General features: G+C 58.5%; 5 protein-coding genes across 5 annotated transcripts; 3 read left to right on the top strand and 2 right to left on the bottom strand.

Annotated features, from left to right (window-relative positions):
- Nucleotides 1-21: 21 nt before the first annotated feature.
- BDZ90DRAFT_238610 (putative RPT1-26S proteasome regulatory subunit) lies at nucleotides 22-1,607 on the bottom strand (the record flags this gene model as incomplete). The annotated part of the gene is made up of 3 exons (XM_025507343.1): nucleotides 22-375; nucleotides 456-932; nucleotides 1,023-1,607. The coding sequence occupies 3 exons, from the start codon at nucleotides 1,605-1,607 to the stop codon at nucleotides 22-24; spliced, it is 1,416 nt and encodes a 471-aa protein (XP_025363007.1).
- A 299-nt stretch (nucleotides 1,608-1,906) lies between these two features.
- BDZ90DRAFT_278764 (putative TFP1p-H+-ATPase V1 domain 69 kd catalytic subunit, vacuolar) lies at nucleotides 1,907-4,289 on the top strand. Its single transcript, XM_025509119.1, has 3 exons — nucleotides 1,907-2,104; nucleotides 2,182-2,777; nucleotides 2,854-4,289. Exons 1-3 carry the CDS (start codon nucleotides 2,066-2,068, stop codon nucleotides 4,067-4,069), a joined length of 1,851 nt encoding a protein of 616 aa, XP_025363006.1. The 5' UTR covers nucleotides 1,907-2,065; the 3' UTR covers nucleotides 4,070-4,289.
- Nucleotides 4,268-7,978, bottom strand: BDZ90DRAFT_278763 (hypothetical protein; the record flags this gene model as incomplete). The annotated part of the gene is made up of 1 exon (XM_025509118.1): nucleotides 4,268-7,978. One exon carries the CDS (start codon nucleotides 7,976-7,978, stop codon nucleotides 4,268-4,270), a length of 3,711 nt encoding a protein of 1,236 aa, XP_025363005.1.
- A 255-nt stretch (nucleotides 7,979-8,233) lies between these two features.
- BDZ90DRAFT_278762 (hypothetical protein) lies at nucleotides 8,234-11,273 on the top strand. The gene is made up of 3 exons (XM_025509117.1): nucleotides 8,234-8,485; nucleotides 8,567-9,009; nucleotides 9,099-11,273. The coding sequence occupies exons 1-3, from the start codon at nucleotides 8,352-8,354 to the stop codon at nucleotides 10,988-10,990; spliced, it is 2,469 nt and encodes an 822-aa protein (XP_025363004.1). The 5' UTR covers nucleotides 8,234-8,351; the 3' UTR covers nucleotides 10,991-11,273.
- A 4,447-nt stretch (nucleotides 11,274-15,720) lies between these two features.
- On the top strand, nucleotides 15,721-18,906 carry BDZ90DRAFT_147058 (hypothetical protein). The gene is made up of 2 exons (XM_025503507.1): nucleotides 15,721-17,813; nucleotides 17,908-18,906. Exons 1-2 carry the CDS (start codon nucleotides 15,866-15,868, stop codon nucleotides 18,693-18,695), a joined length of 2,736 nt encoding a protein of 911 aa, XP_025363003.1. The 5' UTR covers nucleotides 15,721-15,865; the 3' UTR covers nucleotides 18,696-18,906.
- Nucleotides 18,907-18,942: the final 36 nt, after the last annotated feature.

Raw genomic sequence — 18,942 nt, 5'->3', positions numbered from 1 at the left:
GGCTGATATTCCTCGTCGCGCTCAATTGTACTGCGCGTACAAGCTCGTGGAGCTCCACTTGCTCCCCGCTTTGATGACCTTATCCACCGCCTGCAAGAAGTCTTTCTCAGTGCAGAGCTTGCTCCTTCTCCTGATGGCGAACATGCCAGCCTCGGTGGCCACACTGCGCAGTTCGGCACCAGTGGCGTTGGGACAGAGACGAGCAACGAGCTCGTAGCGGATGTCACGCTCGACGGACATGGAGCGGGCGTGAATGCGGAGGATGTGCGCTCGGCCATCGTTGTCAGGGAGGCCGAATTCGACTCGGCGGTCAAGACGACCTGGACGGAGGAGAGCGGGATCGAGGGTGTCGGGACGATTGGTTGCCATCAAGACCTGGAGTAGGGGAGGACACGGAGTTGTGGTCAGCTAACGGACGAAGCTACGATTATGTTGGGCGTGCGGCGCATACTCACCTTGATGTTTCCTCTCGGGTCGAAGCCGTCGAGCTGGTTGATGAGCTCCAACATGGTCCTCTGCACCTCATTATCACCTCCTGCACCATCGTCGAACCTCGCCCCACCAATAGCGTCGACCTCGTCAAAGAAGATGATGCAAGCCTTCTTGGTTCTGGCCATCTCGAACAACTCCCTGACCATTCTTGCTCCCTCTCCCACATACTTTTGAACCAGTTCTGATCCAATGACACGGATGAAGGTTGCGTCCGTGCGATTGGCAACGGCACGAGCACAGAGGGTCTTTCCTGTCCCCGGTGGACCGAAGAGGAGAACACCTTTGGGCGGGTCGATGCCTAGTTGGACGAACTTCTCGGGATTGAGAAGCGGAGTCTCGACCACCTCGCGCAGCTTCTCGATCTGCTCTTTGCATCCTCCGACGTCGCTGTAGGTCACATCGGGCTTCTCTTCGACTTGCATCATGGTAACGGAGGGGTCCTACGCGCCGGGGAGCAGAGGTGGCAAGAAGGGTTTCAGTGGGAATGAGGAGACTATTGGTTGGAGCTCGCTGACGCGGCGCCTACTCACAATCTTTGGCGGGAGAGGGATCTGGATCTGGTAGCGGTTTCGGTCTACTCCAACCCTCATCCCCTCTTCGATGTCGGTTGGCGCCACCCTCTCTCCCAACCCTACGACGAACTTGGCAATCTGCTTGATGTTGATGACGTACTTGTCCTCCTCGTCGGCGCTGAGTCTAGCATCTGGTCCCCGGAAAGGGTTCTCTTGTTGCCCACCAGCACCCAAAGCCCCAGCAACGCCTCCGGTCTCTCCTCTTGCCCTGGCAGCTGCCTCGTCATCCCTCTTGATGATCTTTGTGCACCTGGCCACCTGCAATGTCTTCTCCTCGCTCATTCTCTGCCTATCCGCTGCCAGGTCCCACAAATTGCGCGGTGCGAGCCCCGTGTCTGACTCTTTGATGCCCATCTTGTCATTGATGCGCTGCTGGACGTCTTTGATCTCTGATTCGATCTTCTTGAGCGAGGCCGCGTATGGCCCTTGGCCGTACGTCTTTAGGATCTGAATATCGCCTTCATCGAGGGCAACGATCTTGTCGTCATCCTTGTTGTCCTCGTCTGGTTTGGAGTACTTCTCCCAGTCTGACTTGGGCGGCATGATGGCGCAATGGTCGTTGTGATGGCGAGGACGGCAGCAGCGTCTTTGGTGTTGCTTGTCCGCGTCATCTCGAGTCGAGTGGGTGGAGTCGAGTCGAGGGGGGCGCGGTTCCGTTGGAGTGCAGTGGGCGACGTTGGCCACGCGAGCGACGGAGGTGGACTGGGACTGGCTGCTGGACTGGCCGACCGAGACGGGTGGCTGCTTGGCTCGAGCTCGACGTCGGTCCCACGCTCGCTTACCTCCTATTATACCACGATCCCACCAGAGAGAGGCTTAGCATATAGCCATCATCGAGCAGGCAAGCCATCACAGCGTTGCGACTCAGAAGATCAAGCGTCTGGCTCTCCCTTCATCTCCGCTGCCACAACACCTTGCAGCCGCATCACCTTCGTTGCTGCACCTGCCACACCTCTTGCCGCCTTCCTCCCTCCACCCGACCATTCACCTAGTAGCCCATCATGGCAGGCGCAATGGCCAACGCAAAGAAGGGGCCCAAGGTATGTGCGATTGAATACTGGTGGACCAAAAGCGTAGTGGCTGATCACCATCACTACTCACCCCGGCGCGCTGACAGATTCGCGATGAGGAGAATGAAGCCAACTACGGCTCCATCTTCGGCATCTCCGGCCCCGTCGTCATCGCAGAGAACATGATCGGCGCCAGCATGTACGAGCTGGTTCGTGTTGGACACGACGAGCTCGTCGGAGAGATCATTCGTATCGACGGCGACAAGGTCACGATCCAAGTCTACGAGGAGACGTCGTCCGTCAGTGTGGGAGACCCAGTTCTCGCCACAGGCAAGCCCCTCTCCGTCGAGTTGGGCCCCGGTCTCATGTCCAATATCTACGACGGTATTCAGCGCCCTCTTGAGGCAATCATGAAGAAGAGTGAGGGAATCTACATCCCTCGTGGAATCAGCACCCAGCCTCTTGACCGCGAGATTCAGTGGGACTTCGACCCCGTCAACTTCAAGCAGGGAGACCACATTGCTGGGGGTGACATCTACGGTCACGTCTTCGAGAACTCACTCCTCAAGACGCACAAGATCATGCTGCCCCCTAGAGCCAGGGGTACAATTACGCACCTCGCAGAGAAGGGTTCCTACGGTATTGATGACACTGTCATTGAGGTTGAGTTCGAGGGAAAGAAGTCCAAATATTCGATGTGCCAGTGAGTCAGAATATTCGCCACAGAGAAGACCTCGCGCCCCCTCTGACCATTTCAACCGCATCGTCACCCACTCCAGACTCTGGCCCGTCCGAGCTCCTCGCCCCGTCACTGAAAAGTTGACGGCAGACAACCCCCTCATCACCGGTCAGCGTGTCCTCGACTCCCTCTTCCCCTGCATCCAGGGAGGTACCACTGCCATTCCTGGCGCCTTCGGATGCGGCAAGACGGTTATTTCTCAGGCTCTCTCTAAGTATTCGAACTCGGACATCATCACCTACGTCGGCTGTGGTGAACGAGGTAACGAGATGGCTGAAGTACTCGCCGAGTTCCCCGAGCTCTCCCTCGAGACGGCAGACGGCAAGGAGGAGCCCATCATGAAGCGCACGACTCTGGTAGCCAACACATCTAACATGCCCGTAGCAGCGCGAGAGGCCTCCATCTACACAGGTATCACCCTCTCCGAATACTTCCGTGACCAGGGCTACAACGTCGCAATGATGGCAGACTCTACTTCTCGCTGGGCTGAGGCTTTGCGTGAGATTTCGGGTCGTCTCGCAGAGATGCCTGCCGACTCTGGTTACCCTGCCTACCTGGGTTCAAAGCTGGCTGGATTCTACGAGCGTGCAGGCAAGGTCACTGCGCTGGGATCGCCGGAGCGTCAGGGGTCCGTCTCCATCGTCGGTGCCGTCTCTCCACCTGGTGGAGACTTCTCTGACCCAGTTACTGCTCAGACGCTCGGTATCGTCGGTACCTTCTGGGGTCTGGACAAGAAGCTTGCACAGCGCAAGCACTTCCCCTCCGTCTCTCCTACCGTCTCTTACTCCAAGTATCTTTCCGCGTGCTCCAAGACCTGGGGTGACGAGACGCTCAAGCTGCGTAATGAAGCAATGGACATCATCCAGCAAGAAGTCTCACTCCTCGAAATCGTCCAGCTGGTCGGCAAGTCTGCCCTCGGAGAGAACGACAAGGCCACCCTCGACCTTGCCTCGCTCCTCAAGAACGACTACCTCCAGCAGAATGGTATCTCGGAGTACGACGCCTACTGCCCTTGGTGGAAGACGGTTTGGATGCTCAAGAACATCATCGAGTTCCACCGCGAGACGCAGAAGGCCATCAATGAGAGCAATGGAGAGATGACCTGGGCCAAGATCAAGGAGCACAACAGCGATATCATGTACAGGCTGACACAGATGAAGTTCGAGCTGCCCAAGGATGGCAAGGAGAAGATTGATGAGAAGATGGAGAAGCTCAACAGGGATCTGCATGAGAGCTTCAGGTCGCTGCAGGATTGAGCGGGAAGGGACAACGCAGCGATCTACTGCTTTCTTCCTGACATTGTCTCTCTTCGTTCTTTTCATTACATGTTTTGCCCGCTTCTCTTCTCTTCGCGTTTTCCAGGCTCTGCAGTGAATTACATATGCTTCACATTTCTTCCTTCTCCACTGTAGGATACAGTACACCTACTCTTTCCTTTCCCCTGCGCACCTCGCTCACCATCCCATTCCTACATTCATCGCGCTCAAGTCAACGCTCTTGGCGTAGCCTGAGCTCGACTCGGGTCCACCTCTACTGCCCGGCCGTGATGAGGATGACGAGGGCGAGTCGGCGCCGCCGCCCTTGCGATTGCGCTGGGCGAAGAGCATGCGTCGAAGACTTGCTGTTTCGAGATTATTGCTCGTGGGGCCGCGGCCGTTGCTTGACGACGACACTGTAGCAGGGCCCGTGGATGAGGAGGTCTGCAGTACCTCACTGCCCGCCCAGGGACTGGTGTATGCCACCTCGTCGTCTATCTCATCACCGGCGAGCTCACTGCTTGCTGTTCTTTTGTAGCCAGCACGAGTGCCCACAGTGTCTTTCCAGCCACGCAACCGCTCATCAAGTTGTTCAGTACCATCCTCCTGCTCTCCGCTTCGTGCCCTTCCTGGACCAGGCAGGGCTCGCCCACCTGCCGCATTCCCATCGAGGGCGCTGAGAATGTTTCCCAAGTAGTCCACGTCCGCTTCCAGCTGGCGCCATCCTGACTGAGTCATTCGCGGGATACCTGGCGGTGCCATGTCAGACTTGGAGGGAGGAAGAGGCAGCCGTGGTAGGACTGAACGGAGGAGGTGAGCCTCGATCAGGTGGGTGAGGAGGAGGGACAAGTAGGCCCTCAGCGGGTCGAGGGAGGGAGGTGCTGAGGCGTCTGCGACTGCGTCGCCGGATGAAGCTTGCGCGTCTTCTGGCAGTGCTGCTGCCGCCGAGGTTGAGTTGCGCGTCAAAGGCGGCGAGACCGAGGAAGGCGAAGTCGACAAAGCCAAACCTTCGCTCGGTGACGACGCTTCGCCCACGCCGCCGCTCGCTGAGAGGAAGGAGCTCTGCCTGCGCTGCTTAGTCGGCGAAAGAGAGGGTCCCACCTCCGGCTGAGGTGGCGGCAGCATGGAGCTGCGTCTCCTTTCTGCTTTCGCGTCTTGCGCGCTGCGCTCTTCCATCTGTGCAGCACTACTTGCCTGATTTCCATCCGACGGCCGTGCCCTCTCCACCATCAATTCGACGCCCCACCTGATCCCGTTCTCCCTTTCGTCCTGGTCTGCCTGCATCCACCCTTCTAGCTCCCTGACCAGCCCGAGTAGCCCTTCTCCTACGCTCTGCATCAATTCCGTTGGGCCAAGAGAGAAGGAAGGCATGTCCAGTTGGAATTCGTTGCTGACTTGCCCCGGTAAGGTCTTGGACGTCCAGTGTGGTAAGTCAGAGTAGACTGTAAGCAGTTGCGACAGGAGCGGGGAAAGGGGGAGGAGAAGGAGAGAGTGTAGGAAGGGTGTGAGAAGGAAAGCGATGGATTGGGTAAGGCGAGGAAGAAGAGGGAGGGATGGGAGCACTTGATGGGCGAGTGTTGAAGCTGAGGCGATGGGGCCGAGAGAAGCCGTATTGCTAGGCTCGCTGTTCGAAGGCATCGCCGCGATCTGCTTGCGCGCTTCTCTCTCTCCCGGATCAGAAGTCACCGTCGACTTCTCCATGAGAAGCGCAACCTCACCGGCAGCAGGGGTAGGACCGGTCGCAGCCCGCAGCTTGATCAGGCATTCGATGACGGCTTCCTGTGATTCCGCTGACCCTTCAGCTTTGCTTGCATCCTTAGCCGCCATAGCAAGCGAAGTTTCCTTCAGCCCCGCTACGAGCGAAGCGTGAAGTGCCTGGGCCCTGCGACAGAGCCCTCGCATGCCAGCGAGCACCCTTGCCACCTCTCCAAAAGCGTTCCACTCGCTCCCATCAAAGCGCGCGCTGGCGAGGGTGTACTTCTGCCATGCGCCGCGACAAAGAGCTTCCACGTCCTTGCCTGCCTCTTCGACTACAGCAGCTACCACATCTTCCACTGCGCTCAACAATCCTTTGACAGCCAGACCACGCGTGAGCTCTAAGCATCGCCCAAGGGAGTCCTCACTGAGATCAATGAGGACGGCCATTGACCTCGCAAGGTGCTCGTAAACAGATGAGAGTGTCTGCTCCGCTCCTGCTGTAGGTCGCGAGTACATGACCAGCGTCTGGCTCTCTCTCTGCCACAGAGCGCGAAGAAGAGCCCTCTCGCTGGCGCCGAAGCTGTCCCATGATGAGACGAGGGAAGTGTAGTAGGCCTCGCAAAACCGCCGTTCCGCAGCGATCAGGACGGAGACTGAGGCTGCATCTCCTGGAGAAGCGGCGACTGCTTTGCCGTCTTCGATAATGGATTCGTCGTGGCCTGTCCCCGAGATAGATAGTCGCTTGGAGCTCAGTCGCGAAGAGCGCCGGCGAGAAAGGGAAGCCCTCCTGTCATGCGTCGGACTCGTCGGAGCATCCGAGATTTTTCTTTGCCTAGCTGCTTGCGGCGAGACGGTGCCATCAGTGACTGTTGCTGCTGATTGAGCTTCAAAGCTTGCTGTGGGAGCGCTGCTTGTTACAGCCAGTCTTGTCAAGATGCGGCTGATATCGCGCCCGCCCTCCCGCATGACTCTGACGATCTTGATGACTTCGAGGAGGCCTTCCTCGTTTGACGCTCTTGCAGTCTCAACAAATTGGCCCAAACTAGGCGAAAGGCACTGCAGCGTACCCTCCACGAGCTCTGTGACAGCAGCCAATGTGTTCTCCGGAAACAGGATGGGCGCATATGCCCTCTCGCTTGACAGGAGAGACACCACGCTGAAGAGGAGGGATTGCACTTGAGAAGATGGCGCGACTCCAGCAGGGGCAGATGAACTTCTTTTCCAACTCTCGAGGAGCGCCTCTGCTCTTGTCCGCCGCCAGCATTCTCCAAACACAGCTCCTCTCCCGACGCGCTCGAGGAGATTTGCGAGCATCCGGATCGCTTCGATGTCCTCTGGCGTGGCCGTCGGTGGGGCAGATGATGTAGACTGCTGATGTGGCAGTGCACGAATACGCTGGACGAGCTTGGGCCTCACAGTCGCTTCAAATCCATCAGTGAGATCGAGGAGGAGCTTCGCCTTTTCTTGCGCTTCCTTCGGATCGCCAAAGACATTGAGCGAGTCCTTTGCCTCTGTGAGCCGCATAGAGGCAGAGTTGAGATTAGCGACGAGGTCGGCGAGGGGTATTGAGGGCGAGTTGGCTTCGGTGAGGAGGGAAGAGACGTCGGATGCTAAAGTTGACCACGAGGAGGCGAGACGCAGGAGGGACTGGTAGGAAGCTAATTGGGAGTGAAGGTGATGCAGCTGAGCCAGGTGTGACAGCGCTGAGCTACCTGGGTCCTGGTTGTAGTCAGGAGCCATAGAGGCCAAGTGATCGATCTTTGACTGTAGGGTCGAGACGCTTTTCGTTACCCAAGTCATGTCGTCGGCGAGCTTGGGCACGTCTCGAGATGAGCGGGCGATGGCCTCCCCGATACTGGTCCCTACATCTGAGCGCGCTATAGATGAACTTGTGATTAGAGAAGAGAGGGCGGCATCGATTTCGGGCAAGGAGGCCGATGCAGCTGAGCCTTGTGGGCAAGCATCGTCGAGATGGTCATTGAGCCAGATGACTGGGTCAAAGTCGTCGCCATCCAGTGACGCTAGCAGGTCGTCTTCGCCGGCTGTACCGTCGTCGCTTCCGATAGCTTCAGTCTCCTCGACGATGTCTGCGCTCGAGGCGTGGCGAGGAGGATTGCCATTGAAGAGGAGTGAGGACGAGGATGATGAGGAGCGCGCCACTGGTGGTGGTACGGGCGCTCGAGGCCGCGTCCTAGTTGGCGAGGTGGCCATGGCGAGCGGCAAAGGATGCCTTGACACTCTCACAAGTTCTGGCTATGTTGTGACCATCAGCCTTGGTCGTTACCGTGATGGCCAGCTAGGCTTGAGAAGGTCGCGGGCATTCAGCGACACGCACGGACAGGCGACAAAGTGACACTCACCGCACTGCGTCCAAGCAGCTCATGGCCTCGTCTCGTGGTTGGCTGCGCGCCCCCGTTGGCCCGCTCGCCCGCCCGTCCGCTCGTCCGCTCGTTGTACCCCGGCCCTCGTCGACCTCGTCGTGTGTGTGTTGTTTTCAGACTCTCGTCACTACACAGTCGCAGCAGAGGCAGCGACGCGATCACTTTCACTCTTTCTTCGTCCACCCCACCTCTCTGCTGCCACCATGGATGTTGATCTCATCAAGATCGTCAACAAGCTCCAGGACACCTTCGCTGCCATTGGAGGAGAGACGGTCGATCTCCCGCAATGCGTCGTCGTAGGCGCTCAGAGCTCTGGCAAATCGAGCGTGCTGGAGACGTGAGTGATGTCCATGGTACGCAACGCTATGTGCAGGCATCCCCACTGACTCGTCATCGCTCCTCATATCCCTCCTCCCAGCATCGTCGGCAAGGATTTCCTTCCCAGAGGATCAGGCATCGTCACACGTCGTCCGCTTGTCCTTCAGCTCGTCCACACTCCTCCACCTACCGCCTCATCCAACAACGACCGCAGCTCGTCATCGTCATCTTCATCCTCAAAACCAACAGTGGCCTCATCGCTGCCACCTGGAACAGAGTATGCCGAGTTCCTTCACCTCGACAAGCGCTTCACCGACTTCGCAGATGTCCGCAAGGAGATTGAGAACGAGACATTTCGCGTCGCCGGGCAGAACAAGGGCGTGTCGAAGCTGCCCATCCACCTCAAGATCTACAGCCCCAATGTCCTCAATCTGACCCTCGTCGACCTGCCCGGCCTCACAAAGATCCCAGTCGGCGATCAGCCTTCCGACATCGAGAGGCAGATCTACGGACTCGTCTCGAGTTACATCTCAAAGCCCAATTGTGAGGAGCGACGGCGGCGACGACGACGTTGGACGGCGCGACAAGGAGTATGACGACTGACATTCTACATCTCTTCACCATCGCGACAGGCATCATCATTGCTGTCAGCCCCGCCAACGTCGACCTGGCGAATTCAGACAGCTTGAAGCTGGCTCGCGCCATCGACCCCCAAGGGAGGCGGACAATTGGAGTCTTGACCAAGCTTGACCTCATGGACCAGGGCACTCACGCCCTTGACATTCTCACTGGGCGAGTTTATCCGCTCAAGCTGGGCTTCATTGGCGTTGTCAACCGCTCGCAGCAGGACATCAACGGCAATGTTTCGATGCTCTCAGCGAGGAGGTCAGAGGAAGAGTTCTTCAAGACGCACCCAGCCTATCGCAACATCGCCCATCGCTGCGGAACAAAATACCTGGCAAAGACGCTCAACAGCGTTCTGATGAACCACATTCGTGACAAGCTGCCGGACATGAAGGCTCGTCTCAACACGTTGATGGGGCAGACGCAGCAAGAGCTCGCTGCGTTTGGCGACACGACCTTCCTGGGCGACCAGCACCGCGGGACCCTTATCCTGAAGCTCATGACCCAATTCGCGCGAGACTTTGTCGCCTCCATCGACGGAACTACGTTCGACATCTCAACTAAAGAGCTATGCGGAGGCGCCCGCGTCTACTACATCTTCCATGACGTGTTCGGCCACGCACTGGACAGCATCAATCCGACGCAGAACCTCACCGTTCAGGATATTCGCACCGCAATCCGCAACTCCACCGGCCCGCGACCCAGCCTCTTCGTCCCAGAAGCAGCCTTTGAGTTGCTCGTCAAGCCACAAATCAAGCTCCTCGAGCCGCCGAGCCTGCGTTGCGTTGAGCTCGTCTACGAGGAGCTCATGAAGATCTGCCACAACTGCACCTCCAAGGAGCTCGAGCGCTTCCCTCGCTTGCACGCGCAACTGATAGAGGTAGTCTCTGAGCTGCTGAGAGAGAGGCTTGGCCCTACCTCCGAGTATGTGCAAAGCCTCATCGACATTCAGGCCGCCTACATCAATACCAACCACCCGTCCTTCGTACAGGACTCGGCCAACATCGCTCGCCAGACACGTGAAGGGGACCAGCATGCGCAGAGGCAAATGATTACGCAGCGTCGCAACTCCACGGGGTCGGAGTCGGCGAATGGCGCGGCGATCATGACTGATGATGATGACGAGCCGGGAGACTCATCGGGGCGCAAGGTGAATGGGACGTCTTCCACGAAGGGTCATCGCAGCAGCGGCAAAGGCGGGCGCGGCGAGGGTTCAAGCCGTCATCACCACGACTCAGCGCCGTCCCAGTCACAACGAGGGGACCCGCCCTCCCACATCCTGCGTGGCGCCCCACCGCCCCACCAGTCCCCTGCCCCTCGCGAATCCTTCCTCGATTACTTCTTTGGCGGGGCCTCCGGAGCACCGGGCTCAAGCTCAGCAGGCGCTGTCCCCGGCCTCGGGCCCGCCACCCCTGCACACCGGGGCAACATTCTTGGCGACCTCCACGGGCATGGCTCCTCTCATCACCACTCCAGCCACCACTCTCGCTCGGCGTCGTCGTCGTACAAGACGAACCCTATGGCAGGCCGCGAAGGTAGCTCTGCAGCTTACGATATGAAGTCGCTGGACAAGCACCTTGAAGCCACGCCTAATCACGCGGACGACTTCTCCCTCTCTGAGCGCGAGGTGCTCGAGACTAACCTGATTCGATCACTCATCGCCTCTTACTTCGGTATCGTGAGGCAATGCATCCAGGACCTGGTGCCGAAAGCCGTCATGCATTTGCTCGTCAACTTCTCGCGCGAGTCGGTCCAGAACAGGCTGGTGAGCGCACTGTACAAGGAGACGCTCTTTGGGAGCTTGCTAGAGGAGGACGAGGCGTTGACGAATGAGAGGAAGAGATTGATGGAGCTACTGGGGACCTACAAGGAGGCGATGATGCTGTTGTCGGGCATCTAAGAGCAGGGAGAATCAGGCGCTTCGTGTTCGTGTGGTGCTCACTACTCTGTATTCTGGTTTTGTGTTCGGTATGACATTCGAAGAATCACTGCTGCGTACATCCGAGGGACTTGCGATGAGACGACAGAATGACGAGGTTGGCTGGAGGAAGAATGATGGGGCAGAGGGTGATGATCAGTCGTAGCTCGGGAAGCTCCGGCAGAGAACCGGTCGGCTGAGGGAGCCAGTCCAGAGAGGCTGACGAGATGACAAAGGCTGTGCTTTCCAAACGTGATGATGCCTGCTCACCATCTCGCGACGACGCGAGGCTCGTAATGGTCTGTTGACCTCCATCGTCTGACCAAGTCAGCTCCTCCCCGTACTCCTGATCCCGCGCTTCAGAGTAGTAGGTTCGGCCTCCGGTCTTGATCATCGATCGACAGAAAAGCAAGACGGTGTTCATTGCCTATGCAGCGCGATCACGAGCCGCTGCTCGATCACAAAGACCCTTTGATCGCCAGTCGGTCAGCTCGCCGTCCCGAATATCTCACTCCGCGTCGCCTCATGGCAGCGGTACGGCGTGTCATCGTCTCCTTGCCGGCTGCTCCCACGATCACCAACCAACCCGCGACCCTCGACCCTCGATCTCGGCCTTTCCCACCCCTTCCCGCCCGATTTCTGATCGCCATCGCCGATGCTACCACGTCCCGCTCCGGCATCGTCTTGCACCGCTTCCGGCAACGTCGTTTCGACGATGCTCACGGCATCATTCCTTCTCCTCACGGCTCGGTGTCACTGGGTTCGTCATCGTCGCCGCGCCTCCGTCGCCGTATTGCCTGCACGGAGACTAGACGAGTCGGAGACGGAGAGATGAGATCTCGACAAAACTGAGTTTGACGACTCTCCAGGTGCCACTACTCCTCGCCGAGGTTCGTCTAACGACGAGGTCGGAGAGAGGAAAACGTCGGAGCCAAGCTCAGACCAAAGCCCCGTCCGAGCATCTCCCCCTTCGCGCGCTTCTTCAGCCACCCAAGCGTCAACCAGCCCTGACTCTAATTTTGTACCTTCCAATTCCTTGTGTCGAGCGCTCGATGAACCTTGTTGCTCGCACTGAGAAGAGCTGGGTAGCGAGCCCATCACCATCTAGATGAACGGGAGGGCCGCTTACACAAGCGAAATCGGTCTGGCCTACTTGACTTCAACTTCAGGCGAGATCGAGGATGAGGAGAATGCCGATATCAACACAGGTCCGCACATTTCGCGGAGGTGAATGATGCGACTTCTCATCCCTGAAGAGCGTCACGCATCGCCACGACAGGCCCACTCTGGGCCGTGATGGTGAAGGGCATTGCTCGATCCTATCCTCAGGAGGGCTCCAAGGAATGTAGTAGCTCCCACACTGATTCGCCAAGACGTCCCGTCCCTTGCCCTCGCTCGATTTTGTGGTGGGGGCCCTTCTGGCGTGCACAGAGCTGCTCGCTATCTCGCTCGCTCTTTGCTTCCCCACGATCTCTGCCTTCGCTCAATCAGAAGCGGCAAACTGACGAAAGCAGAGCTAAAGGTTGTGGGTACCGGAGCTCCCTCGCTGCCCTGCAACGCAATCGAGGCCCGCACGCGCATTGACAGGCCGGCTTTTGCCATTCTACTATGCTTGCTTGCTCGCTCCATGGTCCCTCACTCGCCTCACGCTACGCAACGCAACGCAATCAGGACAGCCAAAGCTTGTCAGCAGCTTGCATAGATGAGGTTACCACCGCCCACGAGCATCGCACCCATGTATTGAATTGAGAATCTCTTTGGGCGATAAGAGGATGCCGATTGCAGGACTGACTCTCGTTACAATGGCCCGCAAGCGGATTCTGGGGGCGACACTTACCGACGTTACATTACGATGTTACGATGACGACTTTGCCACGACACTCTGCTCAGCTGGAATGATGATCGCTCAGCGGAATCCGAAAGGATGAGCAAATGCCCTCCGATGCCCACGCTTTGCATACCAGCGCATCAATGGACGACGACGACGATGTGACAACCGACGAACGAAAGGACGCCTCGTTGCGCGGTCTTCTCGCCGCATATGCAGCGTCGTCGTGAGACTAGTGGTTCGCCTCGCCGATTCAAGCACCGCCGTCGGATCTCACCCCCTTTCCTCAGCTTTTCTCGGCCGGAGACGGAGGTGCGACACCAAAGCCACGAAACGCGCCAGACAACACACCGCCACTCCTTCTGAGGTCGCCACAGCTAACCTGGAGCGAGCGGGATGAAGGCGGGACCAGCAGAGGAAGAAGAAGAAGTTGTTGGCTGATGTCGCAGCTGTTGTCGTTCTGACGTGTGTGTCTTGATGCGCCATGCACAGCTTCGCTGCAGTCCAGCAGCCAAGCCGCCGGTGAAATCCAAGAACTCAAATTGAGGTGAGGTGCTGAGGGTGCGGGGAGATGGGCAGGAGAGCGCAGAGCGACGAAAGTTGCAGGCGTGTAGGAGCAAGACTTGCTCATCATCAATCCATCACCAGGAGCGCCGTAGACGTGACGTGTGCAGGTCGTCGGTCGGATCCCCGCCGTCCCCTTCGTCGTCCGCCATGAATAGGCATATGCCACCAGAGCCCGTCAGCATTACTCCAGCATGCTCACAGATCACGCATCGTTATGCATCTCTCGACCAGTCTACCTGCGTCGCTCGCGGCCTGCAGCTCCTCGGACATTTGCGCATATAGTACCTGTCAGCCAGTGCAAGAGATCCGCTCGAATTGGCGGACCAAGAACGGGCTGAGCCAGATGTGGACGCATGCCTGGCAGCTAGTGGAACCTCGGCCTCCAGTCAATCTCTGTCAACAATTCATTGTGAGGCGGGAGGCGCTTCATTGTTGGCTCGTCGCCGATCCCGCCTACCCCTCGCTCATGCCCTTGCCTTCAATCTTGGCACCCTGACGAACAAACGAGCGAGAGGCGAGCGAGCCATCCCCGGTCTTCAAGCGCTCGCCTCTATCCCCTCCTCGCGCCCCATCTCGCATCTCCCACGTCGTCGCCCACAGCCCGACCTCGACGAGGAGCAAGAAGCTCCATCTTTCCGGCGGTGTCCTCGCAGCAGCACAGCAGCACCGACCACCCACTCGCCGCCGGTCTCCTGGCTCTCCTTAGCCCCCCACCCGCCTGTAGCGCCGTCGCCCCTCCTTTGCCTGGCGTTTCGTTTGTCGACGATCTTTCGGGGTCCTGTCGTCGTCTCCTCGCTCGCTCACTAGCCTTGTTGCCCATTCTCACCTCTTTGCTTCTGCACTCCTCCTCTTCTTTGCGCCCTTCATAAAGGCCCCCAACCATTGCGCACTCAGCGTAGCCCACTGTTGCCTCACAACTACCAACTTTCCTCCTTTTCGTCGCGCCACGATCTAATTTCCCTCGCCGCGACTGCGACATCCTTGCTCCTCTCACCTCATCTTCGAGTCTATCCTCGTACGCCCTTTGGCGTCAACAACCAAGCAAGCAAAGCCGAGCAAATCGTCCGCTCAAGCGTCGGGTCGAGACCCACAACAGCGCCACACGCGCCCATTCTCCAACTCAACGAGGATTCATCCTCACTCTTGCGCCTTAGTCGACGTCGTCTCGACCTCGGTATCACCTGAGCTTCTCGAGTGCCGCTCACCACCTGGCCGGTCTCATCCTCTAGCCGTACCTTTGTAGCTTAGCTCGCTCTCTGCTATCGCTGCTGCCGCACTGCGTCGTCATCTTCGCCGCCCGCTCCACGCACTACGGCAGCTTGCACACGCACACTCGCGCACTCGACTGCAACCACACTGCACTGCGTGGCTAAGTCGCGGCTTGCTACAAGTTGCTCTTTCTCAGGTCGCGTCGCATCGTTGCTGCCCCTTCTTAACAAGACAAGAGAGGACAAGGCGAGTAGTCTTATTCGCAAATCGGCCCCACATCCAACGCGGCCGACACGCATAGGAAAGGCGTAGGTAAGGGACTGGCTACCACGTAAGCCCAACGCCCGCATCGCAATTTCCGTACTGGTCATCGCCTACGAGTCTTCACGACCTCCGACATTGACGGTGGTCTACGCTTAGTCGATTCAATCTTCGGGCTCCCCGTTCAGACTCCTCCTAAACACAGACAATTACCGGACCCTGTTCGGCAAGTCTTGTCTTCCGCCCACTCACCCTCATCTCTCTGCCCTGTTTGCCTTGAGGCGAAGGTGTCCATCTCGCAGCCTGCACGGAGCTGCCCGACCCGAACTCCTCCCCGTCTCATCCGACTCAAGTCGGTCGACATCGAGTAGCTGTTCCGCTCGACCCAGCGGCACCGGCCCATTTCAATCCCATCTCTTGCTCCCCAGGCCCCCTTGGTTTCTTCCCACGGAAAGCGGGCGCGCCTCTCCCTTCTCGTTCCTGCCCTTGGTACATATTTGTCCTTCAGTACGTACTCGCCCTTTTTGGGGTCGTACGCGAGCTCTCGCGCCTACTCCCGCTGCGTTGAGCATTCAGGGTCACTAATCGTGCCCCGTTTCCTGTCGTATAGCGCTCAAGGAGCCGTGTGTGGTCATTTCTTGGGACCTCCAGCAGCTCCGTATTCGTCCTCCGCTCTCGATAACTCGCTTCATCACCTCCATCCTTCGGCTCCCTCACGGCTCAACGCGTACCGGACTTTCGACCAGACCGGGAAACAAGCCGGCACCACTAGACGCTCTCGCTCCAGGCCCAGCAGCTGACTAGCTCGTCGCCTCTTGTCGACTGTCAATCTCTCAAGGAGCCGTCAAGCGCACCTCTCTTCTCCATCTCGGTACTTTACACCTTCCTCCTTCAGGTCCTCTGGTCAACACGGCCGACGATACCTCAGCCCTTTGCGACCATCTCTCGCCCACCATTTGGATAAGTTCCTAGCCTTCCTCATCTCTTTACGAATGTGTCTTGCTCGCATCCCCTATCACCACTCCTCCGTCAGCGCCGTAATGCACCCCTTCTCACGGCACCCTGCGGATCAGCATCAAGACGACCAGCAGCAGCATCAGCAGGCGGCTTCTCATCAATCGTACCAAGCTCATCAGTCTACGCATTCAGCATACGGGACCGGCAGCTCAGCTCTCAGTGTTGGCACGGGAGCTGCCTCTACCGCGACATCGATGACATCGCCCATTCCAAGCTACGGCTGGGCGCCGAAAGCAGAGGATGGCGCTGGCAGCAGCTCAGCCATCTCCACGCCTACAATGCCTAGCAGTAACAACAACAGCATGAGGTTCTTCTCTTCATCGCTCTGGCCGCCGCAGAGCACAGCGGGCTCGTCCTCAACATCTTCGTCCAATGCTGGCATCACTGCTATTGGAGGAGGAGCCGTCTCGTCTACGCCTCTTCGACCTCTTCAGCACCAACAGCAGGACCAGCACGACACGACTCCCTCAGCCTCCGCAGCAACATCACTCTCTTTCCACAACGGCTCGCCAGGACAGACTCAATTCGACCCTTCACCCAGCATGTCAACCAATACGCCCCTGCCTATCTCATCGGCATCGTCTTCTCGACCAAACAGTGCGCGTCCAAGCAACGCTGGATCCGCAACTTACGGCGCTCAGTCGTCGACAGCGATGCCGAGCCTTCACTCGACGGCGCTTCTTGGCCAGCAGCAGCAGCAGCAGCACTCTCCTTCGTCTTATGGAATTGCCCGTGCCCTGCCATCAACTTCTCAGCACCAGCCACACGCTCAACCAGCATACAGGCATGGCTCTACCCTGTTCCCGGATTCACGAACGGCCATGGGCCCGCCATCGAACCAACCTAGTTACTACGCAGACTCATCGACGTCTTCATTAGCCTCACTGAATGGAACGATGCAGCCGCCGCCGCAGCAACACATGCAGGACATGTCGCTGAGAGCCGCTCACCAGGATGGTGTGGCAAAGAATCAGCTTTCACCGTGGTCGTCCGCCTCTTCGACGTCCAACAACTCCGGCCAGTATCACTCTCTTCCCTTTGTGGGCCATTCAAGCAGCCACGACCTTACCAATGGCATGATGCAGCCAGTCCACATGAGCGGCAACGGCACCTCTCGTGCATCCGGAGCACCCCTTTATGAATCTTCGACGTCGTATCGAAGCATGCCATTGATGTGGGATGGAGCGGGCCAGAGCGATGTCAATGGCAACAGCACCATACTGGGACTCAACGGAGCAAGCGGCCAGCAGCACTCGACTTGGTTGAGTGGTCACGACTCCCTGAACTCGATGCAGCCAGGGTCAATAACCGCCTTTCCTCCTTCTATGATGACCTCTCTGCCCCCTTCCTCAACCAATGGCGGCGTCGCAGCTCAGGGTTGGCAATATCAAGACGACGAGGCTAAATGGCAAGCAGTGATGAACCGATCTCTGCACGCAGATCGCCACTTCTTGTACGCATCCACGTCCGCTCAAACGTACTGCCGCCCTTCGTGCCACGCCAGCGCAAGCGCTACGAAGCATCGTCAACCTCCTCAGTACCTCAACCAAGGGCATCCGAGAGGCAGTCGCTCCGACTGCATTCGCTTCTTCTCCCAGCCGGACGCAGCGATCAAGGCTGAGGCGATGGGATTCAAGAGCTGCAAGCGTTGCCGCCCTGAGATGGCCTACGGCCCTGGTAGCGCCGTCTCGGGCTCCCCGATGGATGGGCTTGGACTGACGGGCATGGCCAGGTCAGCTGGTGTTGCGGCCGGTGGTGGAGAGCATCAGCATCAGCATCGCACTGTCATCGCGGTCAGGGAGTGCGTGCGAGAGATGATGCTCGTGGCCACGAACTGCATTACAGAGGGGGACGGAGAGCCTAGGAAAAGGACGTTGAAGGACTACGCGGCCAAGGCAGGGCTGAGCACCTTCCACTTCCATCGTGAGTGCAGAGCGAGAGCAGCTTGACGCTGGACTGTAACGCTGACGCTGACGATAACTTCATGGCCGCTCACTTTGCTCCCGCTCCATCGCAGGCTCCCTGACGAAACTCATGTCCCTGACTCCGGGCGATTTCTCCAAAGCAACGCAATCGCTTCACCTGCAAGACATGCTTGGTATGGACAATGCTGCCCCTGGTGCTGCCCGCGTCGACGACCACACCTTCAACGAAGCGCTGCGAGGCTGGTCAGTCAGACGTGCCAAGCGTGCTCTGGGCGGACTCGACCCGGGTATGTACGCTCGTGGCGAGCTGGGCAACCGCACCAAGGTCGTGAGGACGACTATCACCAACACTCCATTCGGTGAGGTTGGCGTGGTGTACACGGCTGCTCCGAACCCGACCGGCATCCAGCATCAGGATATGAAGCAGCGCTACCAGCTCGGGGCATCTCTAGCCGCTAGCGCAGCCTCTGCGGCTTGGTCGACGTCGCTGGCTCCACCTCGCCCAGACTCGCCCCACTCCACTGGCTCGCCAATGATGAGCACCTCGTCGGCGGACAGAGTCATCTACGCACTCGTCCTCTCAGGACACGGCACCAACGTCGACGGGCGTCTCGCTCGCCGTTTCCCCACATCCATGCCAGGCGATACTGCCTCGGCGGCCGAGCTCCGCGACTTGGTGACGGAGGTGATGCGCTCCGGTGTCCGAGAGGGCGATCTGGCTGACGAGACCAAGCAGGCAGTGAGGCGTGCTCGAATCTGGGTTGCCGTCAAGAGGACGCTGAATGGTAGTGGCGGGCGTGGCGGGTCTGGTGGGGCGAATGGCAATGGTGCTGCAGGGTCGGATGAGAGGGATGGGGATGAGATGGATGGGTTTGATTGAGTGGATAGAGAAAGAGGCGACGGCGCCGAAGCGGATAATTGGTGGATGGGACTGGCTAGGGAAGCAAGACAGTAGCGGACAAGGCCGTCAGCGGAGGACTACACCAACAAGCATCGTGACTCCAACATGGTTGTGCTGACTCACGTCCAGCGATCGCCATTCTCAGCACGCGGCCGCCTCGTCATCAGCGTCACGTTGTGCACTAGGCTCAACGTCATCACCTGCAGTACCGCCATAAAGCATAGAC

The sequence above is a fragment of the Jaminaea rosea genome, assembly GCF_003144245.1.
Source record: "Jaminaea rosea strain MCA 5214 unplaced genomic scaffold BDZ90scaffold_4, whole genome shotgun sequence".
Taxonomy (NCBI): Eukaryota; Fungi; Basidiomycota; class Exobasidiomycetes; order Microstromatales; genus Jaminaea; species Jaminaea rosea.
The sequence above is the reverse complement of the archived record's forward strand: the minus strand, read 5'-3'. Positions and strand labels throughout refer to the sequence as shown.